Genomic DNA, 22,260 nt, shown 5'->3' with positions numbered 1-22,260 from the left:
ATGAAAATGGAGAAAGGGGGCAAAGCCCCTGTTTTCCTCAAACAGGTCTCAAATGTTGAAGTCTGCCAGGGAGATGTAGCTAGGCTCTCTGTTACTGTTGCTGGCACCCCCACACCCAAAATCCAGTGGTTTTTCAACAGCAAGAAGCTAAACCCATCCATGGACTGTAAGATAGTGTTTGCTGGCAATGATCACAGCCTCGTCCTCCCATATGTAGATATGCAGGATGAGGGTGAGTATACATGTGTGGCCAGCAATGTACATGGTGAGACCACATGTAGTGCCCACCTCCAGGTGCGGCAGCGGCTACGAGAGGTCCCTTGCTTTGTCAGGGAGCCTGACAGCGTGCAGTGTGTGCCAGGCTTCACTGCAGTCTTTGAGTACACTGTGGCTGGGGAGCCACACCCTGATGTGCAATGGTTCAAGGGGAGTGAGCAGCTGTTCTCTGATGCAAGTCATTCTGTTGCTCACCACCCTGATGGCTCAGGCTCCCTGACACTGCGGGAGTGCACAGAGGAGGACACTGGGCTCTACACGTGCACGGCAGTGAACACCATGGGCAAGGCCACATGCTCTGCTGAGCTCCTTGTGCTGTCTGAGGAGCATGCTGTGTGCAGGCATGGTCCAGCCTTGCAGCACTCTGCAGTGGCAGAGGACCAAAGCCCCCTCTCCTATGAGGAGGTTGGTGAGCTTCCTGTCATGGAAGGAGCGCTCAGCCTTGAGGCCATGAGGGAGCCTCCAGCCCTCCTTCAGCTCCAGATGAGCCAGGTGGAGCATGTGCTGCCCAGGGAAGACATCTTGCCTGGCCTGCCACCAGCCTGCCTGGCTACACAGAGTGTTGAAGAGATGCTCTCCCAGGTGGCCACAATACAAGAGAGCAGCAGACTCCTGGCAGAGCCACTGGAAACCCTACCTGGTGGCTCCCAGGCTGTGGTGCCTGCAGCAGTGGTGGAGCCAGAAATGCCAGGCCACCTTGGGACTGTAGCTGCACAGGTACTTATGCCCAAAGAGGAAGTCCTTCCCAAAGCAGCAGAGCAAATGGCTGCTCTGAAGACAGAGTCTTCCCAACTTCTACAGGTTTCAAGCACCACTGAGAGCCATGCCATAGATGGTGACCACATACAGGTCCTTGAGGCTTTCCAGGCAATGCAAGGTGAGCTGAAGACTGAACCCAGATTTCCCTCTAAATTGGCCTTCACGGGAGGCAAAGCTGTGCCTCTAGAGAACATTTCCTCCCTGGAAGCCGCAGAGGAAGATTTTGCTGCAAGAATTCATGAGGGACAGGATGTGAGATTTCCCTTGGTGCTAGAAGAAAACCAGACCCTGGAGGAGGAACATGTAGTTGATCTCGCCAGCCCACTTAGACAACATCCAAAGGCAGGGAAACATTCCCCCAAAGCAGGAAAATCCTATGATAAAAGCTCTGAGCTAGAGCCCCAGCAGGCTGATAAGACTATGGAGGCAGAAATACCACTGGAGCAGCCTTTGTCTGTACAAGTAATTAACACTGTGATGGGGTATAGTCAAATCAAGGATGTGGGTGCAGCTGCAGCCACTGCTGATGTAGCCTCTGCAGATGTTCCTATTGGGGCACTCACAGAAATACTGAAAAGGAAGGAGAAAATGGAAGAAGTATGTGAGGAAGAGAGCAGAGATGGTCTGGAAAATAGAGCTAGGAAGCCAGAAGAAGAACTGGGCAAAGAGAGTTATCCCATCATACTCAGAAAATTGGTTGACACTGTTGTGGAGGAAGAGGAAACTGTCAGTCTGGTGTCTGTCATAACAAATGTCAGAGAGGTGAACTGGTACTTTGAGGGTAAACTGGTGTCTTCAGGCAACAAATTCAAGTGTTTGCAAGATCAGGACACATACATGCTAGTAATAAGCAAAGCGTGCGAGGAGATTCATCAAGGAGAGTACACCTGTGAGGCACTGAATCAAGGTGGAAAAAGAGCAACAGCAGCAAAGCTCACAGTTGTTAAAAAAGGTTGGATTATGGGACTATAGTGCTGCCTTCCTTATACACTGCTTTACTAATGAAACTGTCCCTACTATGTGTCTGTATCTCTGGATACAGAGACAATATTCATACCCTCATGCCACTGATCAGAGAGCCTCATTTGTCTCTTCAGTCTCCTTTCACCACCTTACCACAGTCTTTTATCAGAAATTTAGTTGCTTCCTGTTCTCATCATACAAGCACGGTCAGGACAAGCTGTATCTCAGTCCCAACCACTTCTTCCCATTGCTGCCTGTGATATAGACCTGATCTTTCCACTTTTCTCACTAGTGCACCCTCTCTCGGTCTTTAGAGTAATTGCACAGTTGTAGCGCAATTTCTCATTTACACCGTATCTCACAGCTTCAGAATGGTGTGGTATGTGTTTGAATCACATTGTTATTATGCATTGCTGTTGCACATTGTTTTTCCAGTTTCACCACTGTGTTTCCTGATGTTATGCACTGTAACACTTTCTGTCCACTGAGCCTGTTACTGCTTTTATTTCCTACAGATTTTTTTTTTTTTTTTACAGTCACTTTATGTGGATTGCAAGTAAATCACCATTTTTGTGTTAGTTTTTTTTTCCTCAGTGAGTCACTTCAATGTTAATTTCCAGTGTGTCAGCAGGCAAGGCTTTGAGTTACTCTCTGCTTCTGATTTCAGTTGCACCGATCCTGAGGAAAAGGCTTGAATCTCTGGAAGTGGCTGTAAATCACGTGGCCAAGTTTACCTGTGAGGTAGAGACTGCTCCCAACGTCAAGTTCCAGTGGTACAAAGCTGGCCGAGAGATATATGACGGGGACAAATACACCATTCGCACCTCCAACTACCTCTCCACGCTGGAGATTGCAAGGCCTCAGGTTGTTGACTGTGGAGAGTATAGCTGTAAGGCTTCCAACCAGCATGGCAGTGTAAGCTCTACAGCCCTTTTAACAGTAACTGGTGAGTAAAGACTTCCAAGCACGTCTCCTCCACAAAAGATCTTGGTATATTGTAAGGCTTTCACTGCTATGTGTCAAATGTTTATGGTGGGGCTCTTGATGTTGTTATACATAATCCAAATCTAATTTTGACAGCCATAAACATAGAGAAAGAATATTTTTTAAAGAATGTTGCTTTTAGGTTCTTTCTGTATTTAGAAAAGGGATTCAGTGTGAAAAGTTTCAGAAGGGAAGAAAGAAAGGGGAAATAGTGCGAGGAACTAGATCACCAGTAGAATGGGATTGGCTTGTGAATACATTCTGAAAGAAGGCTTATTTAATGTCCAGGCAACAAGAAAACATATACTTTTGAATCTGATTTCTTTGGTGTAATAATCGCTGTGTGATTATACTAGCACCCTACGTTTATTTTGCAGCTGTACTTGTGGGGCTTTGCAGCTATGCATACCTGAACATCTCTGTGCCATGGTCATAGGGGAACTCTGTGTGACTGGAGAAACAGATTTTGGAAAACAAAAGAAGGTTTAAAACCGTTTCAATTTGCAAATCTTTTTATCTATTGAAAGCTGTACAATTATCTTTTTTTCTTTAAAAAAAAACCACAGCATCTTTTGGCCTTTCAGTGCACGGTAATTTTTCACTGACTTTTCTATTTCTGAGAGGAGTCCTTATGTGATCTTTGCTAAGTGCCAGATGCAGAGACTAGAGAAAGATGCACAAACTGTGAAATGCATACATACTTGTCCATCTTAAGAGAATGTGTGCAAACATGACAGTCTTGGGGGAGGAAGAAGTTCTGGGTTTTGGTTTATTTTTCTTTAATTTATACATTGCTCCGGAGATTCAAAATTAATTCAAGCTCTGGAACAATATACAGACCCAAGAAGTACAAAACCAAAAACCAAAATTCATCATCTTCAATGCCTCTTATCTCCTTTGCTGCTTACTTCTTTTGCTTAAGAGTGTCCAGTGACAAACTGGTCTCTTGCTCTCTGTCCCCATCAAATGTGGGAAAAGAGCGTAAACTCTGGATAACAATGAACCCCTTTGTTTTGCAGAAGCACTTCCACCAACGTTTCTTACCAGACCTGAATCGATCACTACTTTTGTGGGCAAAAGTGCCAAGTTCCTGTGTACTGTTACGGGCACTCCAGTCATCGACGTCGCCTGGCAGAAAGATGACACAACCATTTCGCCTTCAGACCACCACAAGATCTCCAAAGTGGAAAATAAACATGTGTTAGAAATTTCCCTTCTCACCACCAGTGACAGAGGGGTTTACACTTGCAAAGCTTCCAACAAATTTGGGGCTGACATTTGCCAGGCTGAAATGGTAATTATAGACAAGCCCCACTTCATTAAAGTTTTGCAGTCAGTGCAGTCAGCAGTCAATAAAAAGATACGTCTTGAATGTCAGGTAGATGAAGACAGGAAAGTAACAGTAGGGTGGACAAAGGATGGAAACAAAATCCCTCCAGGCAAGGATTATAAAATTTACTTTGAAGACAAAATAGCCTCACTTGAGATTCCTCTGGCTAAGCTCAAGGATTCAGGCCATTATGTGTGCACTGCCTCAAATGAGGCAGGAAGCAGCTCCTCTTCTGCCAGCGTAACAGTGAGAGGTAAGATAGTCCTATGTTCTTTTTATCTTTACTCTTTTTGGGTTCCCCATTTCTTCTTTTGCAGGCAAAAGTCTCCTTTGGGCTGAAATCATGCTGTGAACTCTTCTCAGACTTGCCATCAGGTCGATTCACCTCTTCTTTTTCCTGTGGTCTTCCAACTGTGTGTTGCTTCAATAATTCTTTCACGAGCCAGACCCAAGAATTGCCCCTGCACGCAGGGGAGAAATGGATGGAGAAGGCAAAAGAAACCATGAGAACTGCAACTCAGCAAAGATTATGCTGAACTTTTCTGAAGTCATTTTATTCTTATGCTAGAACCAATCTTTCAAAGCAATGTATTTCAGCCTTCCTTCCCTTTTCTTTTTCCTTTTCCTCTTTTCCCTTTTCTTTGTGTTTCTTCCCCTGTGTTCTCCTTCCCCTTCCTTCCCTTTTCTTCCCTTCTGTTTCCTTTTCTTCCGATTTCTAGAACCACCATCCTTTGTGAAGAAGGTTGATCCATCTTATTTACTGACACCAGGCGACTCTGCACGCCTTCAGTGCAAAATCAAAGGGTCTCCTGAAATCCAGGTTACTTGGTTCAAGAATAATAAGGAAATTCGTGAAAGCAACACACACAGGATGTCCTTTGTCAATTCTGTGGCTGTGTTAGATATTTTGGAGATGAAAGTTGATGACAGTGGGAGCTACTCATGTGAAGCTGTAAACGAGGTGGGAAGTGACAGCTGCACCACCGAAGTAGTTGTCAAAGGTCTGTTTTTGCTTTCTTGCTCCTACCAGTTCATTCTTGAGAAAAAAAAAACCAAAACAACATTCCTTTTTCTTTTCTTTTCTTTTTTTTTTTTTTTTTGTCATGGGTGACTTAATTTTTTTCTTGCTGCTTTTATAGAGCCTCCATCTTTCATCCGAACACTTGAACCAGCAGAGGTAGTGAAGGGAACGAACACCATTCTTCAGTGTGAGGTTGCTGGCAGTGGACCATTTGAAATTAGCTGGTACAAAGACAAGAAACAGATTCGCAGTAGTAAAAAATACAGGTTGACCTCCCAAAAAGCTGTTATTTCTCTGGAGGTGTCCTCATTTAATAGTGCGGATGTCGGTGAATACGAGTGTGTGGTAGCTAATGAAGTCGGGAAGTGCATATGCAGTGCAACATACATCTTGAAAGGTCAGTGGGAGAGAGAAGAGCACTTATTGAAGGGATTGGCAAGAACTTTTTGTTTCTTAAAATGTCTTTTCTTTGAATTTGTGGGTGGCTCGGGAGGGCAGGGAGGGAGTGTACCTTCTTCTCTTGAAACGTTGTATCTTAACTCTTATCTAGTGTCAAATTTGTGAATTTGAAGGACACTGAGCTTAAAGGGCCATGCATTTTATCCTAGTTGGGGAATGCAGCTCTTCTTGACTGCTCTTTAGCTGAATTGTAGTGCATGTACTGTCTCATAAAACTGTCTTTAAGCAACAGAATTCATGGGCTGATATAGTAGCAGATGAATATTTCTTCCTGTATCTTTTCTTTGAACTAGAACCACCATCTTTTGTTAAGAAAATCGAAAATGTGACAGCTCTGGCTGGAGATAGTATTACATTACAGGCTGTTGTGAAAGGGTCAGAACCTATATCTGTGATGTGGATGAAGGGCAGAGACATTATTCAAGATGATAACAAAGTTAGAGTGATGTTTGAACATGGTCTAGCAACACTGCAAATTACTGGTGTCCAGCTGAGCTCTGGTGGCAAATACACTTGTGTGGCTGAAAATGATGCGGGAAGTCAGTCCTGCTTTGGTGAACTAGCAGTAAAAGGTCAGTGGAGTAGTGCTGTGATCCTCACATTATCTTCCACCTGAGAGGAAGAGCAATTTCGTTTTGTCCTTAACACCAGTTGTTTAATTCTGTTGTAGAACCTGCCAAAATCATTGAAAAATCTGAAATGCTCCAGGTAACAGCAGGGGAACCGGCCATTTTGGAGTACACTGTCACAGGCACACCAGAGCTAAAAACCAAGTGGTTCAAAGATGGAAGACCACTACCTGCCAGCAAAAAATATAGGATCAGCTTTAAAAATAACATTGCACAGCTCAAGTTTTATGCCACTGAAATGCAGGATAGTGGCGAGTACACCTTTGAGATATCCAACGATGTGGGCGTCAGCTCTTGTACTACAAGCTTCACTGTGCTAGGTTGGTCTGACTCTTTGCAAATAGCCCTATTACTCTGCTCTGAGTCTGACAGAGCCAGAAGCAAATCTGTATGCCTCTTTTCCTCATGTGTTGGTTTCTTTCATTTTTTCACTCCCAACAGATCGCACTCTTCCTCCCTTCTTTACTAAACCACTGAAGAATATTGACAGCATCATTAACACCTCGTGCCGACTAGACTGCAAAATTTCAGGCTCTCTTCCAATGGCCGTCTCTTGGTTTAAGGAGGACACTGAGATCACATCAAGTGCCAAGTACACAGTACACTTTGCAGAAGGCTCTGCATCTTTAGAAATAAAACACCTAGATGCAAGTGATGCTGGAGTCTACATTTGCAGAGCCACAAACTCTGCTGGTAGCAAAGACAGCAGTAGCACGTTGTTTATAAAAGGTTTGGCAATTTGTTTCACATTTCTTGGAGTTTTACATTTAATGTGATAATACTTTTTTCCCCATAGTGCAGGCCATGCATCTTACTTTTGACAAATGTTTCCTTTTAATGCAATCTAGAGCCACCCAGCTTCGCTGTAGAACCAGAATCTCAAGATGTACTGCCTGCGTCAACCGTACGTTTCAAAGGCACATTTAAAGGCACAACACCCCTAACAGTGAAATGGTTTAAAGGTGACACTGAGCTGTTGACAGGAGGAGCCTGCTACATTATGACAGAAGCATTAGCAAGTTATTTGGAGCTTTATGCAGTCAAACCAACGGACTCAGGAAAATATACTTGCAAAGTCTCCAATGTAGCTGGTTCAGTAACATGCAGTGCAAACTTGTTTGTAAAAGGTTTGCATTCTTACTCTCTTTTAAACTTTCAGCTGCTGGATTGATCCAGTGGCACTCTTTCTTGTCTTCTTTGTCCTGAACAAACTCTTCTTAAATCCACAGAACCTGCTGCTTTCAAGGAGAAGCTAGAGCCAACCCATCTGGTAAAGAAAGGTGGATATGCTGAGTTGACCTGTGAAGTCACTGGTACTCCTGAAATTAAAATCACATGGTTCAAGGACGATAGAGAGCTAAAAGAGTGTGACAAATACAGGATGTCTTTTTCAAAATCTTTGGCAATACTCCGTCTTACAGAGGTTGAGCCTGAAGACAGTGGGGAATACGTTTGTGAGGCCAAAAATGATGCTGGAAAAGATATTTGCAGTAGTGTTGTTACAATCAAAGGTGTGTGTGACATCCAGCCACCCAGTGTGTCTCTTAAAATTCGGTGCAGTTTTACAGGCTTTGAAAGTATGATTAATACAAACTGCACTCTCTTTTTTGCACTGTAGAGTCACCTTATTTTAGCAAGGAGTTTCAATCCATGGAAGTCTTGAAGGATTCTGATGTGATTTTGGAGTGTGAGGTGCTTGGTACACCTCCCTTTGAAGTGTTTTGGGTGAAAGATGATAAACCCGTGCGGAGCAGTAAGAAGCACAGAATAAGCATTGAGAAATCTTTGATTAACCTCCACGTTTTCAGGTTTGATGCTTCTGATGTTGGCAAGTATCAGTGTAGAGTAACAAATGATGTTGGGAGTTGTCTCTGCAGTTCAGAAGTCACACTGAAAGGTTAGTGCAAGGTGGAGAATGCCACTAGCATGCTCTTGTCCTAGTGTGTTTTCCGTAACACGTTATCATGCACCAGTACTTATATAGCTACTTCCTTCCTGCCAGAGCCCCCCCAGTTCGTGAAGAGGATAGAAAACATTAGTTCCCTTCGAGGGGGCACAGTTGTGTTTCAGGCTGCTATTAAAGGCTCCTTGCCCATCACTGTGTCCTGGCTGAAAGATAATGATGAAGTGATTGAAGACAACAATATCAAAATGACTTTTGTGAACAATGTTGCCACTCTTCTGGTGAAGTCTATTGAACTGAAACATGATGGGAAATATTTCTGTCAGGCTAAAAATGATGCAGGGATTCAGAGATGTTCTGCTCTGCTGACTGTGAAAGGTTGGTCCTTCCTCTCAGGGCTTGCATTGATCACAGGTGGTTCCCTTGTGATTTTTACAGCTGCTCTTATCAATCTATCTCCTTGTTTACAACAGAACCTGCTACAATCGTGGACAAGGCTGTGTCAATAGATGTGACTGAAGGAGACCCAGCAACCTTGCAGTGTAAATTTTCAGGAACAAAAGATATTACAGCCAAATGGTTCAAAGATGGCAAGGAACTGACTTTAGGCCCAAAATATAAGATCAATGTTACAGAAACTGTCTCAGTTCTAAAGGTCCTTCATGCAGAAAAGAAAGACAGTGGGGAATACATTTTTGAGGTTCACAATGACGTTGGGAGCAGTAGCTGTTCTGCCAGCATTAACGTCCTAGGTGTGTATGGGCTCACCTTTATCATTGTTTTTACATGCAAAATCTTTTCTTCCATGCTGACATTTGCCAAAATCATGCTTTAATTTCAAACTTTGTCTTTTCACTCTGTTTTGGATAGATCTCATTATACCACCTAAATTCACCAAAAAGCTCAAGAAAATGGACAGCATTAAGGGATCTTTTGTCCATCTGGAGTGTATAGTGTCTGGTTCACACCCCATAAGTATCCAGTGGTACAAAGATGGCCAAGAAATAACAGCAAGTGCAAAGCACAAATACTCTTTCCATGATAATACTGCATTTCTAGAAATCAACAACCTGGAAGGCACAGACAGTGGCTCTTATACCTGTGAAGCAACAAATAAGGCAGGAAGCAACCAGTGCAGTGGATTTTTAACAGTCAAAGGTTTGAGCTCCTTTTTCTTCTGTTAGGTATCTCATTCATAATATTGGAATTCCATTGTCTCTGAGTGATCCTCTCTCTTCCTTTTCACATGTTATAGAACCACCATATTTTGTGGAAAAACCTCAGTCCCAAGAGGTTGTGCCCAATGCTAGGGTTCAGTTCAAAGCACTGGTGAAAGGCTCTGCTCCTCTGCAAATAAAGTGGTTTAAAGACAGCCAGGAGCTCCTCTCTGGAGCCAATCGATCTGTCTGGAAGGATGACACATCTAGTGTACTGGAGCTCTTCTCAGCTCGGACATCTGACTCTGGGAACTACACTTGCCAGATAACCAATGATGTGGGGACTGCAACTTGCAAAGCATCTCTGTTTGTAAAAGGTGTGCAACCCAATATTCTTTTAATCTTTGTGGTTCAGATTTTTCTGTGGAAGAGGAGGGGAGGGAGTAGAAAACCCTTCATATTCTTTAAACCACCTTATATATTATAAAACCTCATATTTTCTATTCATCTTCTAGAGCCCCCTCGATTTATTCAGATGCCAACTTCTGTAGTAGCTTTGCGTGAAGGACAGTCCACCACTTTCGAGTGCCAGGTAGTAGGCACGCCAGAGATCCACATCACATGGTACCTGGATGGGAACGAAGTGACTGACCAAACTAAGTATGGCATCTCCTTCATAGATGGTTTAGCTACTTTGAAAGTCACTCAAGCCAGAGTGTCCGATAGTGGGATTTATGTTTGTGAAGCCCACAATGATGCAGGTAGTGAAAGCTGCAGCATCGAGCTGAAAGTAAAAGGTTGGTTTTGAACATCTTATTGTCATCCAGCTATGCCACATAGCTGGGGTGATGGAGTAGGGGAGACTTTGTCTCCCCTCAAAATTCTTCAAGGTTACTATCTGCTTTCCCCTCATTCCTCTTTGTAGAGCCTCCAACGTTTGTTCGGGAGTTGAGACCCACTGAGGTAGTGAAGGGTTTGGAGGCTATGCTTGAGTGTGAGGTGACTGGTACTCCTCCATTTGAAGTGAAGTGGCTCAAGAACAATAAGGAGATGTTCAGCAGCAAGAAATATGCCCTCTCCACCAAAGAATCAGTATTTACTCTTAATGTGTCTAACTGTGATGTCTCAGATGTTGGTGATTATCAGTGTATTATATCAAATGAAGGTGGGAGCTGTTCTTGCAGCACAAGACTCAGCTTGAAAGGTCAGTCCCCTGGGAAACATACTCCAAATATAACATTCCCTTGCTAAACTGTAGTGACTAGGATGACTTTCTATGATTTCTCTTTCCCCTCTTCTTTTTCCATGATTTGTTTTTTAAACAACAACTGAAACCTCACATCACAGAACCACCATCCTTCATCAAGAAGCTGGAGAACGTCACTAGCATTTTGAAAGGTACTGCATTCTTCCAGTGTGTCGTAGCAGGCGCTCAACCCTTATCTGTGTCATGGATAAAAGATGAGAAAATACTAGAAGATGATGAGCACCACCATATAACCTTTGAGAACGGCGTGGCCACACTGAAATTCACTGATGTTGACCTCAGCCACAGAGGGCGATACACCTGCCAGGCAAAGAACGAGTCTGGCATGGAAAAGTGCTTTGCTTTGCTTTTTGTACAAGGTGTGTACATGGTGTGACCCTTCAAGGTCATCCATTATGAGTACTTGCAACATCAGACCCCTAGCTGTGTAGCTAACTGCCATTTTCATACGCTTTATACCTCAGAGCCTGCACGGATCATAGAAAAGGCTAAATCACTTAAAGTCACTGAAAGAGACCCTGTGACTTTGGAGTGTACTGTGGCTGGGACACCAGAGCTCCGGATAAGATGGTACAAAGACGGTAAACAGCTCCTGCCCAGTAGATACTACACAATGAGCTTTGAAAACAATGTGGCCAGTTTCAGGATTGAACCCGTATCAAAGGAGGATAGTGGTACATACAGTTTTAAGGTTGAAAATGACTTCGGAAGTAGCACCTGTGAAGCTGTTCTGACTGTGCTAGGTTTGTATTGTCATTTGGAAAATTCACCAATCCATCAGGGAGGGAATGAAAAATTAATAATCTCTGTTTGTGGAAGATAGGCAAAAAGGTAACCAGTGTTTTTTTGCCATTTTGTGTGTTGGGCAGATCAATCAATTCCTCCTGGATTTATCAAAAAGCTAACCAAAAAGGATACCGTTCTGGGATCTTCTATCCAAATGGAGTGCAAAGTTTCTGGGTCACTCCCCATTACTGCAAAATGGTTTAAGGATGGAAAGGAGATAACTGACAGTGCAAAATGTAGAAGCCTGTGCCATGAGAACACTGTGTCACTTGAGATTGCCAATCTAGAGCTGGCAGACAGTGCAAATTACACCTGCAGTGTCTCTAATGTTGCCGGGAATGATTCTTGCAGTGCTGTCCTGACTGTGAAAGGTTTGAAACACTTTTGCTACTTCTTATTCGGAAAATACCTTACATCTTATGCTAACATAACACTCTTATACCTCTTACTAAGGTGGAAAACTTGTTCACCATGCTTGCCTCAGTACTTTTCTTCCTTCTTAGACCTTTCTTATGTAACTGAATATTTATTTTTTCTTAAAAACTGCAGAGCCACCAAGCTTCTTAGTAAAACCTGAAAGCCAGCAAACCATCCCAGATTCCACAGTGGAGTTTAAAGCCTCGCTAAAAGGAACACCACCCTTTACAGTAAAGTGGTTCAAAGAAGACTTAGAACTTGTATCTGGTCCAACTTGTTTCATTGGGATTGAAGGGTCAACTGTTTTCTTAACTCTTTATTCGGTGGATACTTCTAGAAGTGGGCACTATACTTGCCATGTTTCAAATGACGTTGGCAGTGATTCTTGCATTACAACATTGATGGTAACAGGTGTGCAGTCTTTCTTGTTGTGTTGCAATCTTTTTCTCTGTTTCTTTTCTTGCCTTTTTGTCAAGGCCACCTCAGTGATCTTTGATACACTGCCAAGTGAATTCCCTTCCCTGTGTTTGCAACTCACAATTTGGCTCTTTTCCCTCTTTTTTTCTTTCCATTATTAATTCAGATCTTCCTGACCCTCTTTTCTGGTTTTTTAGAACCACCCAAGTTTTCTAAGAAGCTAGAGACGGCAAAAGTAGTCAAGCAGGGTGATTCGGCCCGGCTTGAGTGCAAAGTGAGTGGATCTCCAGAGATGAAAGTCGTGTGGTTCAGAAATGACCATGAAATTGTTGCCAGTGAAAAATTCCGGACATCATTCATTGACTCTGTGGCTGTGCTTGAAATGAATCACCTCAGTACTGATGACAGTGGTGACTACATCTGTGAAGCTCACAACCCTGCCGGCAAGGCCAGCTGTAGCACCAAAGTCACAGTGAAAGGTTAGCTATCCTCTTGTTGTCTTGACTACTTCCTTTTTTTGCTGGTGGTTTTATCCCTTAGAAATCCACAGGAACATGAGATCAATTTCTGTTTTCAGGACTGCCTTTTTCTTCATGTCTTTTTTGTTTCTTGATGCCCCCTGTCTCCTCTGCAACGGCCTGAACAAGAGAGATATTCTTAATGCAGATGTGTCCTAAGATAGGTTCTCCCCAGTTATATGATTGTCAACATCCAAGACAGATAGTGGCAATTGTTATATCAAGGAGCTGAAATATGAAGAAAAAAATGCAGACCCAAACTGATCAGTGTCAGTTTTACACCCTATATTTGAGAATACTACCAGCTATATGAGAACCTGTACTGTCTCTACCAAGGGTCACTTCTCTATTTATCTTTTCTACAGAGAAGCTAAGAGCTCTGAATGCTCACCTGCCCACAAGATCATTTCATATTATGCCCAGAAACTTAGGAAAGTATTTGCCCAGTCTGTTGATTTTCTCAACAGAGTTGTGTAGAAGTTGGTATCAGTAAACTGCTTGTTGGTCAAATAGCTCCAGACTCATTTCTAAAAATGTGCCTTTCTTCCCTCGTTAGAACCTCCTGTCTTTAGCAGGAAGCCCTCTCCAGTAGACATGCTCAAAGGAACTGAGGCTAGCCTGGAATGCGAGATTTCAGGAACACCACCATTTGATGTTACCTGGTACAAAGACAGGAGACAAATCCGCAGTAGTAAGAAGTATAAGGTTACTGCCAAAAACTATCATACAAGTGTTCACATTCTTAATGCTGAAGCTGCAGATGTTGGTGAATATCAGTGCAAAGCACAGAACGACGTAGGAAGTGACACCTGTTTTTGCATTGTGAAGCTGAAAGGTAATATATTGGCACATATGCCTTCTACAGTGCTCCCAATAGCATTGCATTGCTCTTCTTTACGTAGACACTGTATTTACTTTAACTTCATATTTCTTCTTCAGAACCACCAAAATTCTTGACTAAAATAACCAGCATGACTGTTGTGGTTGGTGAACCAGTAGAGTTACAAGCAAGAGTAGAGGGCTCCCAGCCGATTTCTGTGCAGTGGCTTAAAGACAAAGAGGAGGTCGTTAGAGAAAGTGAAAACACTAAGATCACATTTATGGAAAATATTGCAACTTTACAACTTGTGAGCACAGAGACAAGCAATGCTGGAAAATACACCTGTCAGATCAGAAATGATGCTGGGAGTCGCGAGTGCATGGCTACCTTAACTATTCTAGGTTGGTAAAAGCACAAGTTCATGAAAGATTTTTTAAAAGTTGGGACCTTGACTATTTAGTGTCACCTGAATACTTTGCATATGACCCTGAGTTCAAAACAATGACAATGGAGAATCCATTGTGTTCCAAATAAGCATTAGTCAGGTTTCTTATTTTCAGTTATCCAGGAAAAGGGGAGAAAGGATCCACAGGCCTCTACACTGTGGTGTGTTCCAGCTGACTGGATTTCTAAGTCATGTCTTGTGATCATGCCTGCTTGGAGAGCGACAGTCAGTTGCATTTCTCTACTAGGACTTCAAAAATATTTTTATTGCAGTTTGGAGAGCATCTAAAAATCTCCAGCTTAAGGTAGAATAAAAGGTGGAAAAAACAGTGCTGAAAATTTCTGCAGGCTAATAAAATGAGATATCCTTAGAATCAAATGTGTAGGCCCCACCTTATAGTGGCATAATACTTATGGCTAGTATTAATCGAATCCAGTTCACACCATACATGTTACCTGTCTCCTTCCAGAGCCTGCAGTCATTGTAGAGAAAGCAGAGCCAATGAGAGTTACTGTAGGAGATGCCTGTACTTTGGAATGCAAAGTGGCAGGCACACCAGAGCTTTCCACTGGATGGTTCAAGGATGGCAAAGAGCTGACCAGCAGCCAAAAATACAGAATTACTTTCCTCAATAAAGTATCTACACTTAAAATTATGGATGCAGAAAAGGAAGATGGTGGATTGTACACTTTTGCAGTGCAGAACGACGTGGGGAAAAGCAGTTGCACAGCATCAGTTGATGTTTTAGGTTGGTTGGGTTGCTTGTCTTCTATCTTTTACAAAAACTTTCTTTTAGTCATGTTCTCTTTCCTTTCTTCCATTCCTTCCCTTCTTTATCTCTAACCATGGATTTATTATGTTTCCTTATGCAGATCGAATTATTCCTCCTTCTTTCACCAGAAAACTAAAGGACACGCCTTCTGTCCTGGGTTCCTCAGCATTGTTGGAATGCAAAGTGTTGGGTTCACCTCCTATTTCTATTACCTGGTTCCAAAATGGACTTAAGTTAGTCAATGGGGAAAAACATCAAATCTCCTTTTCAGATAACCTGTGTATTTTAGAAGTGAATTCACTGAGTGATTCAGATACTGGAACTTACACCTGCAAAGCTACCAATGTAGCTGGTTCAGACGAATGCAGTGCTGTATTGACTGTACAAGGTCAGTATATGATGGTCAGGAAGCTCTCTGAGCTCTTCTTTTCACTTTCTCTCTTGAAATTGCCTAGAGACTTTTGTAAATATACTTGGGGAAAACTGTGGTCAGGAAAATAAATATTTTCTTTATCTTCCATATGTGTGCGGGAATACCAGGGCTATGCTGTAGCAGCCTGTCATTTTCTCTCTATTTTCTCTTGTGTGTTTAGAACCACCTTCTTTCGAGAAGACACCAGAGCCTCTGGATGTCTTGCCAGGCACAAGCATCACTTTGATGTGTGTTATCAGAGGAACCCCTCCTTTTAAGGTGACCTGGTTTAGAGGGGCCAATGAGCTTGTGCCAGGGGACAAATGCAATATCTACTTGGAGGACTTCAGTACAGAACTTGAGTTATTTGATGTAACTCCTCTCCAAAGTGGAGAGTACACTTGTCTAGTGACTAATGATGCTGGCAGGGCAAATTGTACAACACACCTTACAGTAAAAGGTTTGTAATGATTGCATTTCTCTATTTACCTTTAAATATTGTTTCCTTCCCTCTGTTTGTCCTGCTGTGCTCAACATTTATGACTTCTTACCCTTCATTAGAGCCAGCTGTCTTTGTGAAGAAACTGAGTGATCAGTATGTGGAGCCTGGTAAGCCCATCATCCTGGAGGGCACTTACACTGGCAGTCTGCCTATCTCTGTGACATGGAAGAAAAATGGCTACACCATCACTCAGTCTCAGAAGTGTAACATCACCACCACAGAGAAATCTTGCATCCTGGAGATACTTGACAGTACTAAAGAAGATGCAGGAGAATACACTTGCCATGTTGAAAATGAGGCAGGAAGAGATGTTTGCGAGGCTGTAGTCTCTACGCTAGGTGTGTGCACTCTTTGCTTCTTTTTCTTGCCTGTTCTTTCAAGCGTATACTTTCCAAGGCCTGGAACTATAATGAGCCAATCTAATTGCTTATCTTTTTTTAGAACCTCCCTATTTTGTTACGCACTTGGAGTCTCTTGAGGTGTCAGTTGGGGATTATACAACGTTGCAATGCCACGTTGCTGGAACACCAGAAATCACTGTGGCTTGGTACAAAGGTGATACAAAACTCAGGTCTACTCCTGAGTACAAAGTGTTCTTTAAAGACAATGTTGCTACACTCATTTTCAACAAAGTCGTTAGTGGCGACAGTGGAGAATATATCTGCAAGGCAGAAAACAGTGTAGGAGCTGCATCTACAAAGGCTCTCTTAACAGTTCAAGGTGATAATTTTTTATTAGATTCCTGCAAATTATTTTGCTCTTGCAAAACTATAAAAAATTGCTTTCTGGGTCACACTTATCCTTTACTTTCTTCTAGAGCGCAAACGACCACCTTCCTTTGCAAGAAAATTAAAGGACATCGAGCACCCTCTTGGCTTACCCCTTAAATTTATGTGTCGGCTCAATGGCTCAGAACCCATTAATGTCACTTGGTATAAAGATGCTGTGCCACTAAGTGATGACCACAATGTGCACACATCCTTTGTAGATAATGTTGCAGTGCTGCAACTGGTGCAAACCGAGTTAAATCATACTGGGCTGTACTCCTGCACAGCAACCAATGCTGTGGGCACTGCCACCTCAAGTGCTAGGCTCACAGTGACAGGTGTGTTGGCTTACAAAACTTATGCCTGGTCACAGGCTCTCCCTTCCCATTTCATAGACACAATGGTAACTGTGTGTTGGACTATCTTTTTCATGAGGTATTAGTATTACAATCTTTTCTTGTGTTTCTAGAACCCAAGCAAGCACCTGTCTTTAACACCAAACCAGAGTCTATTGATGTGCCTTTGGGAGAAAGTGCTGACTTTGAATGCCAAGTTACTGGAGCCCAGCCAATACACATCACCTGGTCCAAGGACGGTCGGGAGATACGAACTGGAGGAAACTTCAATATTACATTTGTAGCTAATACAGCTCACCTTCGAGTGCTCAGAGTGGGTAAAGCAGACTCTGGCCAGTATACTTGTCAAGCTAGTAATGAAGCTGGAAAAGACTTTTGCTCAGCCCAACTCAGTGTCAAAGGTATAAAGATTAAGTCATCTTCATTTATGTGTTTTCTTTTTCTTTGGCAAAGAGATCTTTTTGTTACTGACTCTCATCTTCCACCCTTTCCAGTCTGGAAATACACAGAAAGTAGTTTTCTGGGAAGCAGATATATATCATGTGGTGACCACCTTCTATTGTACTGCATGATGGTAAAAGCCTTGTGTATTCTGAAAAAATCTCCAAGGGGAAAGGTCCCCTTGTGAAGCTGCTTGTGTGGAGAACTGCATCCTCCTTGCTTTTTACATTGTCATTAGTGCTTAAACCACAATCAAAGGGGTATTCACACGTAGCAATTACTACATGAAAATGGTGATACCATAAATATAACTACCTTGCTTTTGTAGACCAGCATTGGTGACTCTTTGAAATTTACTAAATATTTCAATTGCAGTTCAGACTTGCTGATTTAATCTAGGCTATGCAGCACTTAAGGTCTTAATGCAGAAATATGTTTTAAAGATGTGTATCACAGAATTTTTTTAATTTGGACAGAACCTTAAAGATCATCGAGTTCCAACTCCCCTGCATGGGCAGGGACACATTCCACTAGAACAGGCTGCTCAGAGCCCCATCCAACCTGTCCTTGAACACCTCCAGGGATGGAGCCCCCACAACATCTCTGGGCAGCCTTTCCCAGTGTTTCAGCACCCTTACACATTTGTAAGCAAGTGAAACTATCCCTACCATGTTTCTGCTGCTCCTGAAGGTGAAGAGCTTGTCAGGTCTTTCATGCTGTCCTGGGGATATTTTCACTCCTCAAAGGTAACAGCAGAATTTCCCTTGAGAGGAGCAATTGTCCTTCATGTGTTTTTCACAGCTAAAGCTGTCTGATGCAGTAGGCTCCAATAGTTGTTGTTGTTGTCTTTGCCTTCTTTTCTCCATCTTTTGTCTTTTCTTTAAGAGGAAGCTCTCTTTGGGATTGCAGCCAGCTGCTGTAGCAAGCTTACTTTATTGTGCCCTAATACCTTTGGGCTACCCATAAATCTTGCTCAGCACTGTAGATTTCACGTGGCAAGCAGGTACGTTGTCACGCTCTACATACTTGCTCTGTTCTGCAGAACCTCCTAAGTTCATCAAGAAGCCCGAAGCTTTGCGGTTCGTGAAGCAAGGGGACACGATTCAACTTGAATGTAAAATCAGTGGCACACCAGAGATCAGAACCATGTGGTACAAAAATGATCAGGCACTCCAGGCAAGCAACAGGCTCCACATATCCTTCGTAGACTCCCTGGCGATGCTAACCATCTTGGATACCAATGCTGAAGATGCCGGCGATTACATATGTGAAGCCCGTAACTCTGCTGGCTCAGCTAGCTGCAGCACTTCAGTTGCAGTGAAAGGTTAGAAGCACAGCTCCACACACCACTAGACTTCCTTGGTTATGGGCCCACTCCCAGCTGCACATCCCCTGGGACAGGGAGCTGCTGTTATGCCAGTCAGTGGCTACTGGAGCTGTTGCCCTCCAGCTGCTCTCCCATTCAAATGCTGCTGTGTTTAAGCAGTGGACAACAGACAGGGAATAATGGTGGGTGCTCAGCACTGTGCAGCCATTTCCTTGTCTCCCCAATTACATCAATATGAATAAGGCAAGCATGTCAGGTCACAAGGGAAACATGGACTAGATGGAGCACCAGCCATGGTGAGGGAGCTGGCCAGAATTTGCAGGCATCCCCCTGCCTCCTTTTTATACACTATGATCCTGGCAGGAATGACATTTGAGACGGAAGAGGAGGCTGTGTTGTTGAGCCGCACTGAGGGTAGCTTTCCTGACTGAAAGAAGCAGGAAAAGCTATAATGTGGTCCAGGAGAGAAAGGAGAGTGGCTTTTGGGGAGCAGTACTGAGCATTGACTCCAAACAGGTGCAGAAGTGTCACATTTTCTGCCCTTTGGACTCTGACTGCTGGGATGGCTTGCTAGGAAATGCCAAGGGCTCAGCATGTTTTAGAGATGAGGCCACATACTTGGAAGATAAATATAGTTTCCAAGGATAAGTGTAGGCCCCCTTCCTGCATATGTTGCCTACTGATACTACCTAGAAACTCACCCAGGAAAGCAGGCTGACACATTATGATGTGATTATTATTTATTTTTTTTTATAGAACCACCTGTTTTTAGCAAGGTGCCAAGCCCTGTGGACACACTTAAAGGCTCAGATGTTGTCCTCCAGTGTGAGATAGCAGGGACTCCACCCTTTGAGGTGGCTTGGTTCAAGGATCGGAGGCAGGTCAGGAGCAGCAAGAAGTTCAAGGTGACAGCAAAGCACTCCATTGCCAGTCTCCATATTCTCAATTTGGAATCTCAAGACACTGGAGAATATCAATGTAAAGCTATGAATGAGGTGGGAAGTGACACTTGCACCTGTCCGGTGAAATTCAAAGGTTTGTATGCTTGAGGACCAACAGCATCACCATTCTCTTTTCTTGATCTTCTGGCTGTACATCTTCCAAGCTAGCATTCTTGATTAACCCTCCTCTGCCTACTTGTTTTTGCTATCAGAACCTCCACGCTTTGCCAAGAAGCTGAGTGACACTGCAATCTTCGTTGGGGAGCCAACAGCCTTGCAGACAGTGGTGGAAGGATCCCCACCAATTTCTGTTGTCTGGCTCAAGGACAAGGGTGAAGTTATTAGGGAGAGTGAGAACATCCAAATGTGGTTTGTGGACAACATTGCAACTCTTGAGATTGCCAGTGCAGAGGGAGCTGATGTTGGGAAGTACATCTGCCAGATCAAAAATGATGCTGGTATGAGGGAGTGCTCTGCCTTTTTACAAGTCCTAGGTGGGTATCACCTGCTTCACAGGTACGATATGTTACAGCTTGCACAATTGCCTCTACCAGCCTTTGTTTTCTGCTGATATCCTTTGCTCAACAATATGTGGGTGTGTTTCCTGGTGGCACACTGATTCGTCCCTTCCTATTTCAGAACCGGCAGTCATCTTAGAGAAGACTGAGCCCATCACAGTAATGGCTGGTAATCCTTTTACCTTGGAGTGCAAAGTAGGAGGAACACCTGAACTTATTCCCAAGTGGTACAAAGATGGCAAAGAACTAAGGAGTGACCGCAAATACCAAATTAACTTTTTCAACAATATTTCCACTTTGAAAGTCTTTTCTGCAGACAGGGGAGACAGGGGCTTGTATACTTTTGAGGTGCACAATGAGGTGGGAGAGAGCAGCTGCACATCTTCAGTTGATGTTTCAGGTCAGCTCTTTGTCTTTGTTGTTCACATTTGTCTTTAAAGGAAGCTTTCAGCCCCTTCCCTTTCCATTCCCTTGCAAAATGCCCAACACTTTTCTTCCTGTTCTTCTGCCCTGTCCTACTTAGATCGCCTTGTTCCTCCCTCATTCTCAAGAAAACTAAAGGAAACAAATGGGGTGCTGGGATCCTCAGTGCTTCTGGAGTGCAAAGTGTCTGGCACATCCCCCATATCTGTTGCCTGGTTTCAGGATGGGAATGAGATTGTCAGTGGAGAAAAATATGAAATCTCCTTTTTGGACAATGTTTGTGCTTTGAAGCTGAATGTTTTGGATGTCACAGATACAGGCCCATACACCTGTGTGGCAGCCAATGTGGCTGGATCAGATGAATGCAGTGCCTTCTTGACTGTACAAGGTCAGTGGGAGGATACTACAGCGCCTTCAACAAAATTCTTCCCTCTGCTTTCCCATGGTTTCTTTTTCCTGTTTGTTGTTTGATTGACTGATTTTTATTTTTTTTTCCTGTTTACTCCCTCTTTCTTCTTTTTTTTTGGCTCAAACCTGCTCCAGTTTTCCTCCTCCACACAGACTCTTCTACTAACATCTTTCTCCCTCTTCACTTCTTTGTGTGATCCCTAGAACCACCTTCTTTTGTGAAGACACCTGATCCCCAGGAAGTTTTGCCTGGATCAAATGTGACATTCACCAGCTACATCAAGGGCAGTACTCCCTTCAAAGTGACCTGGTTCCGAGGCATCAGGGAGCTCATGCCAGACAGCAACTGCTTCATCTCTCTGGATGAGTCTGTGGCACAGCTGCAGCTGTATAATGTGGAGCCAGGCCACAGCGGGGACTATGCCTGCATGGTCACAAATGATGCTGGCAGTGCCTCATACACAACCCAACTCTTTGTGAAAGGTGTGTTTGTGTGTCTATGTGTACGTACAGGTATTTCTTTTCAAGCTCTGTCTGCAATCCTGCCACATCTGTCCCTCTCACTATTGACCTATGCCTCTTCACAGAGCCTGCAGTCTTTGTGAAGAAATTAAGTGATTTTAGTGTGGAGCAGGGCAAGTCCATTGTGCTGGAGAGCACCTACATAGGCACCCCTCCCATCTCCGTCACCTGGAGAAGAAATGGCATGCCCATTGCTCAGTCTCCACGCCTGAGTGTTACAACTACGGACAAATCTGGTATTCTTGAAATCTTCAACAGCACCAAGAGTGATGAAGGCGAATACACCTGTGAGGTGGCAAATGAGGCAGGTGGTGATGTATGCCACAGCCTTGTATCCATCTTAGGTACGCATCATCCATGATTCCCCTAAGCCACCCCAGTGATATGCTACCTCTGCTCACCATGCTCTCTCCTTCCCTAGAACCACCTTATTTTGTCACGAACCTGGACCGTGTGGAGGTGAAGGTTGGCGAGCCCTTGGTCTTAAAATGCCAAATTGGTGGTGCACCAGAAATCAAGGTGTCCTGGTACAAAGATGACACAAAGCTCAGATCAACCCAGGCTTGCAAAATGCACTTCAAGAATAATGTGGCAACGCTGGCATTCTCCACCGTGGAGGACAGTGACATTGGAGAATATATCTGCAAAGCAGAAAATAGTGTTGGCTTTGCCACCTCCACAGCTTTGCTTGTTGTTAAAGGTGATGAGCCAAGGGTCACT

At 43.5% G+C, this 22,260-nt stretch overlaps 1 protein-coding gene across 1 annotated transcript in view; it reads left to right on the top strand.

Moving 5' to 3' along the window:
• The window catches only part of TTN (titin), a 248,597-nt gene that overhangs the window by 51,738 nt on the left and 174,599 nt on the right, over nucleotides 1-22,260 (top strand). Inside the window, exons 45-83 of the mRNA XM_009996323.1 lie at nucleotides 5-1,987; nucleotides 2,666-2,944; nucleotides 4,002-4,565; nucleotides 5,032-5,313; nucleotides 5,452-5,730; nucleotides 6,086-6,364; nucleotides 6,463-6,741; nucleotides 6,863-7,150; nucleotides 7,270-7,548; nucleotides 7,651-7,932; nucleotides 8,040-8,318; nucleotides 8,424-8,702; nucleotides 8,798-9,076; nucleotides 9,195-9,482; nucleotides 9,580-9,858; nucleotides 9,997-10,278; nucleotides 10,407-10,685; nucleotides 10,829-11,107; nucleotides 11,213-11,491; nucleotides 11,618-11,905; nucleotides 12,084-12,362; nucleotides 12,566-12,847; nucleotides 13,443-13,721; nucleotides 13,826-14,107; nucleotides 14,621-14,899; nucleotides 15,024-15,311; nucleotides 15,517-15,795; nucleotides 15,897-16,175; nucleotides 16,279-16,557; nucleotides 16,655-16,942; nucleotides 17,074-17,361; nucleotides 18,444-18,725; nucleotides 19,485-19,763; nucleotides 19,882-20,163; nucleotides 20,309-20,587; nucleotides 20,711-20,998; nucleotides 21,223-21,501; nucleotides 21,606-21,884; nucleotides 21,962-22,240. Coding sequence (XP_009994625.1) covers nucleotides 5-1,987; nucleotides 2,666-2,944; nucleotides 4,002-4,565; nucleotides 5,032-5,313; nucleotides 5,452-5,730; nucleotides 6,086-6,364; nucleotides 6,463-6,741; nucleotides 6,863-7,150; nucleotides 7,270-7,548; nucleotides 7,651-7,932; nucleotides 8,040-8,318; nucleotides 8,424-8,702; nucleotides 8,798-9,076; nucleotides 9,195-9,482; nucleotides 9,580-9,858; nucleotides 9,997-10,278; nucleotides 10,407-10,685; nucleotides 10,829-11,107; nucleotides 11,213-11,491; nucleotides 11,618-11,905; nucleotides 12,084-12,362; nucleotides 12,566-12,847; nucleotides 13,443-13,721; nucleotides 13,826-14,107; nucleotides 14,621-14,899; nucleotides 15,024-15,311; nucleotides 15,517-15,795; nucleotides 15,897-16,175; nucleotides 16,279-16,557; nucleotides 16,655-16,942; nucleotides 17,074-17,361; nucleotides 18,444-18,725; nucleotides 19,485-19,763; nucleotides 19,882-20,163; nucleotides 20,309-20,587; nucleotides 20,711-20,998; nucleotides 21,223-21,501; nucleotides 21,606-21,884; nucleotides 21,962-22,240 — 12,954 coding nt within the window. The remainder of the gene's footprint in view (nucleotides 1-4; nucleotides 1,988-2,665; nucleotides 2,945-4,001; nucleotides 4,566-5,031; nucleotides 5,314-5,451; nucleotides 5,731-6,085; nucleotides 6,365-6,462; nucleotides 6,742-6,862; nucleotides 7,151-7,269; nucleotides 7,549-7,650; nucleotides 7,933-8,039; nucleotides 8,319-8,423; nucleotides 8,703-8,797; nucleotides 9,077-9,194; nucleotides 9,483-9,579; nucleotides 9,859-9,996; nucleotides 10,279-10,406; nucleotides 10,686-10,828; nucleotides 11,108-11,212; nucleotides 11,492-11,617; nucleotides 11,906-12,083; nucleotides 12,363-12,565; nucleotides 12,848-13,442; nucleotides 13,722-13,825; nucleotides 14,108-14,620; nucleotides 14,900-15,023; nucleotides 15,312-15,516; nucleotides 15,796-15,896; nucleotides 16,176-16,278; nucleotides 16,558-16,654; nucleotides 16,943-17,073; nucleotides 17,362-18,443; nucleotides 18,726-19,484; nucleotides 19,764-19,881; nucleotides 20,164-20,308; nucleotides 20,588-20,710; nucleotides 20,999-21,222; nucleotides 21,502-21,605; nucleotides 21,885-21,961; nucleotides 22,241-22,260) is intronic.

Source organism: Chaetura pelagica, unplaced genomic scaffold (genome assembly GCF_000747805.2).
Source record: "Chaetura pelagica isolate M959 unplaced genomic scaffold, ChaPel_1.0 scaffold3, whole genome shotgun sequence".
Classification (NCBI taxonomy): Eukaryota; Metazoa; Chordata; class Aves; order Apodiformes; family Apodidae; genus Chaetura; species Chaetura pelagica.
The sequence above is the reverse complement of the archived record's forward strand: the minus strand, read 5'-3'. Positions and strand labels throughout refer to the sequence as shown.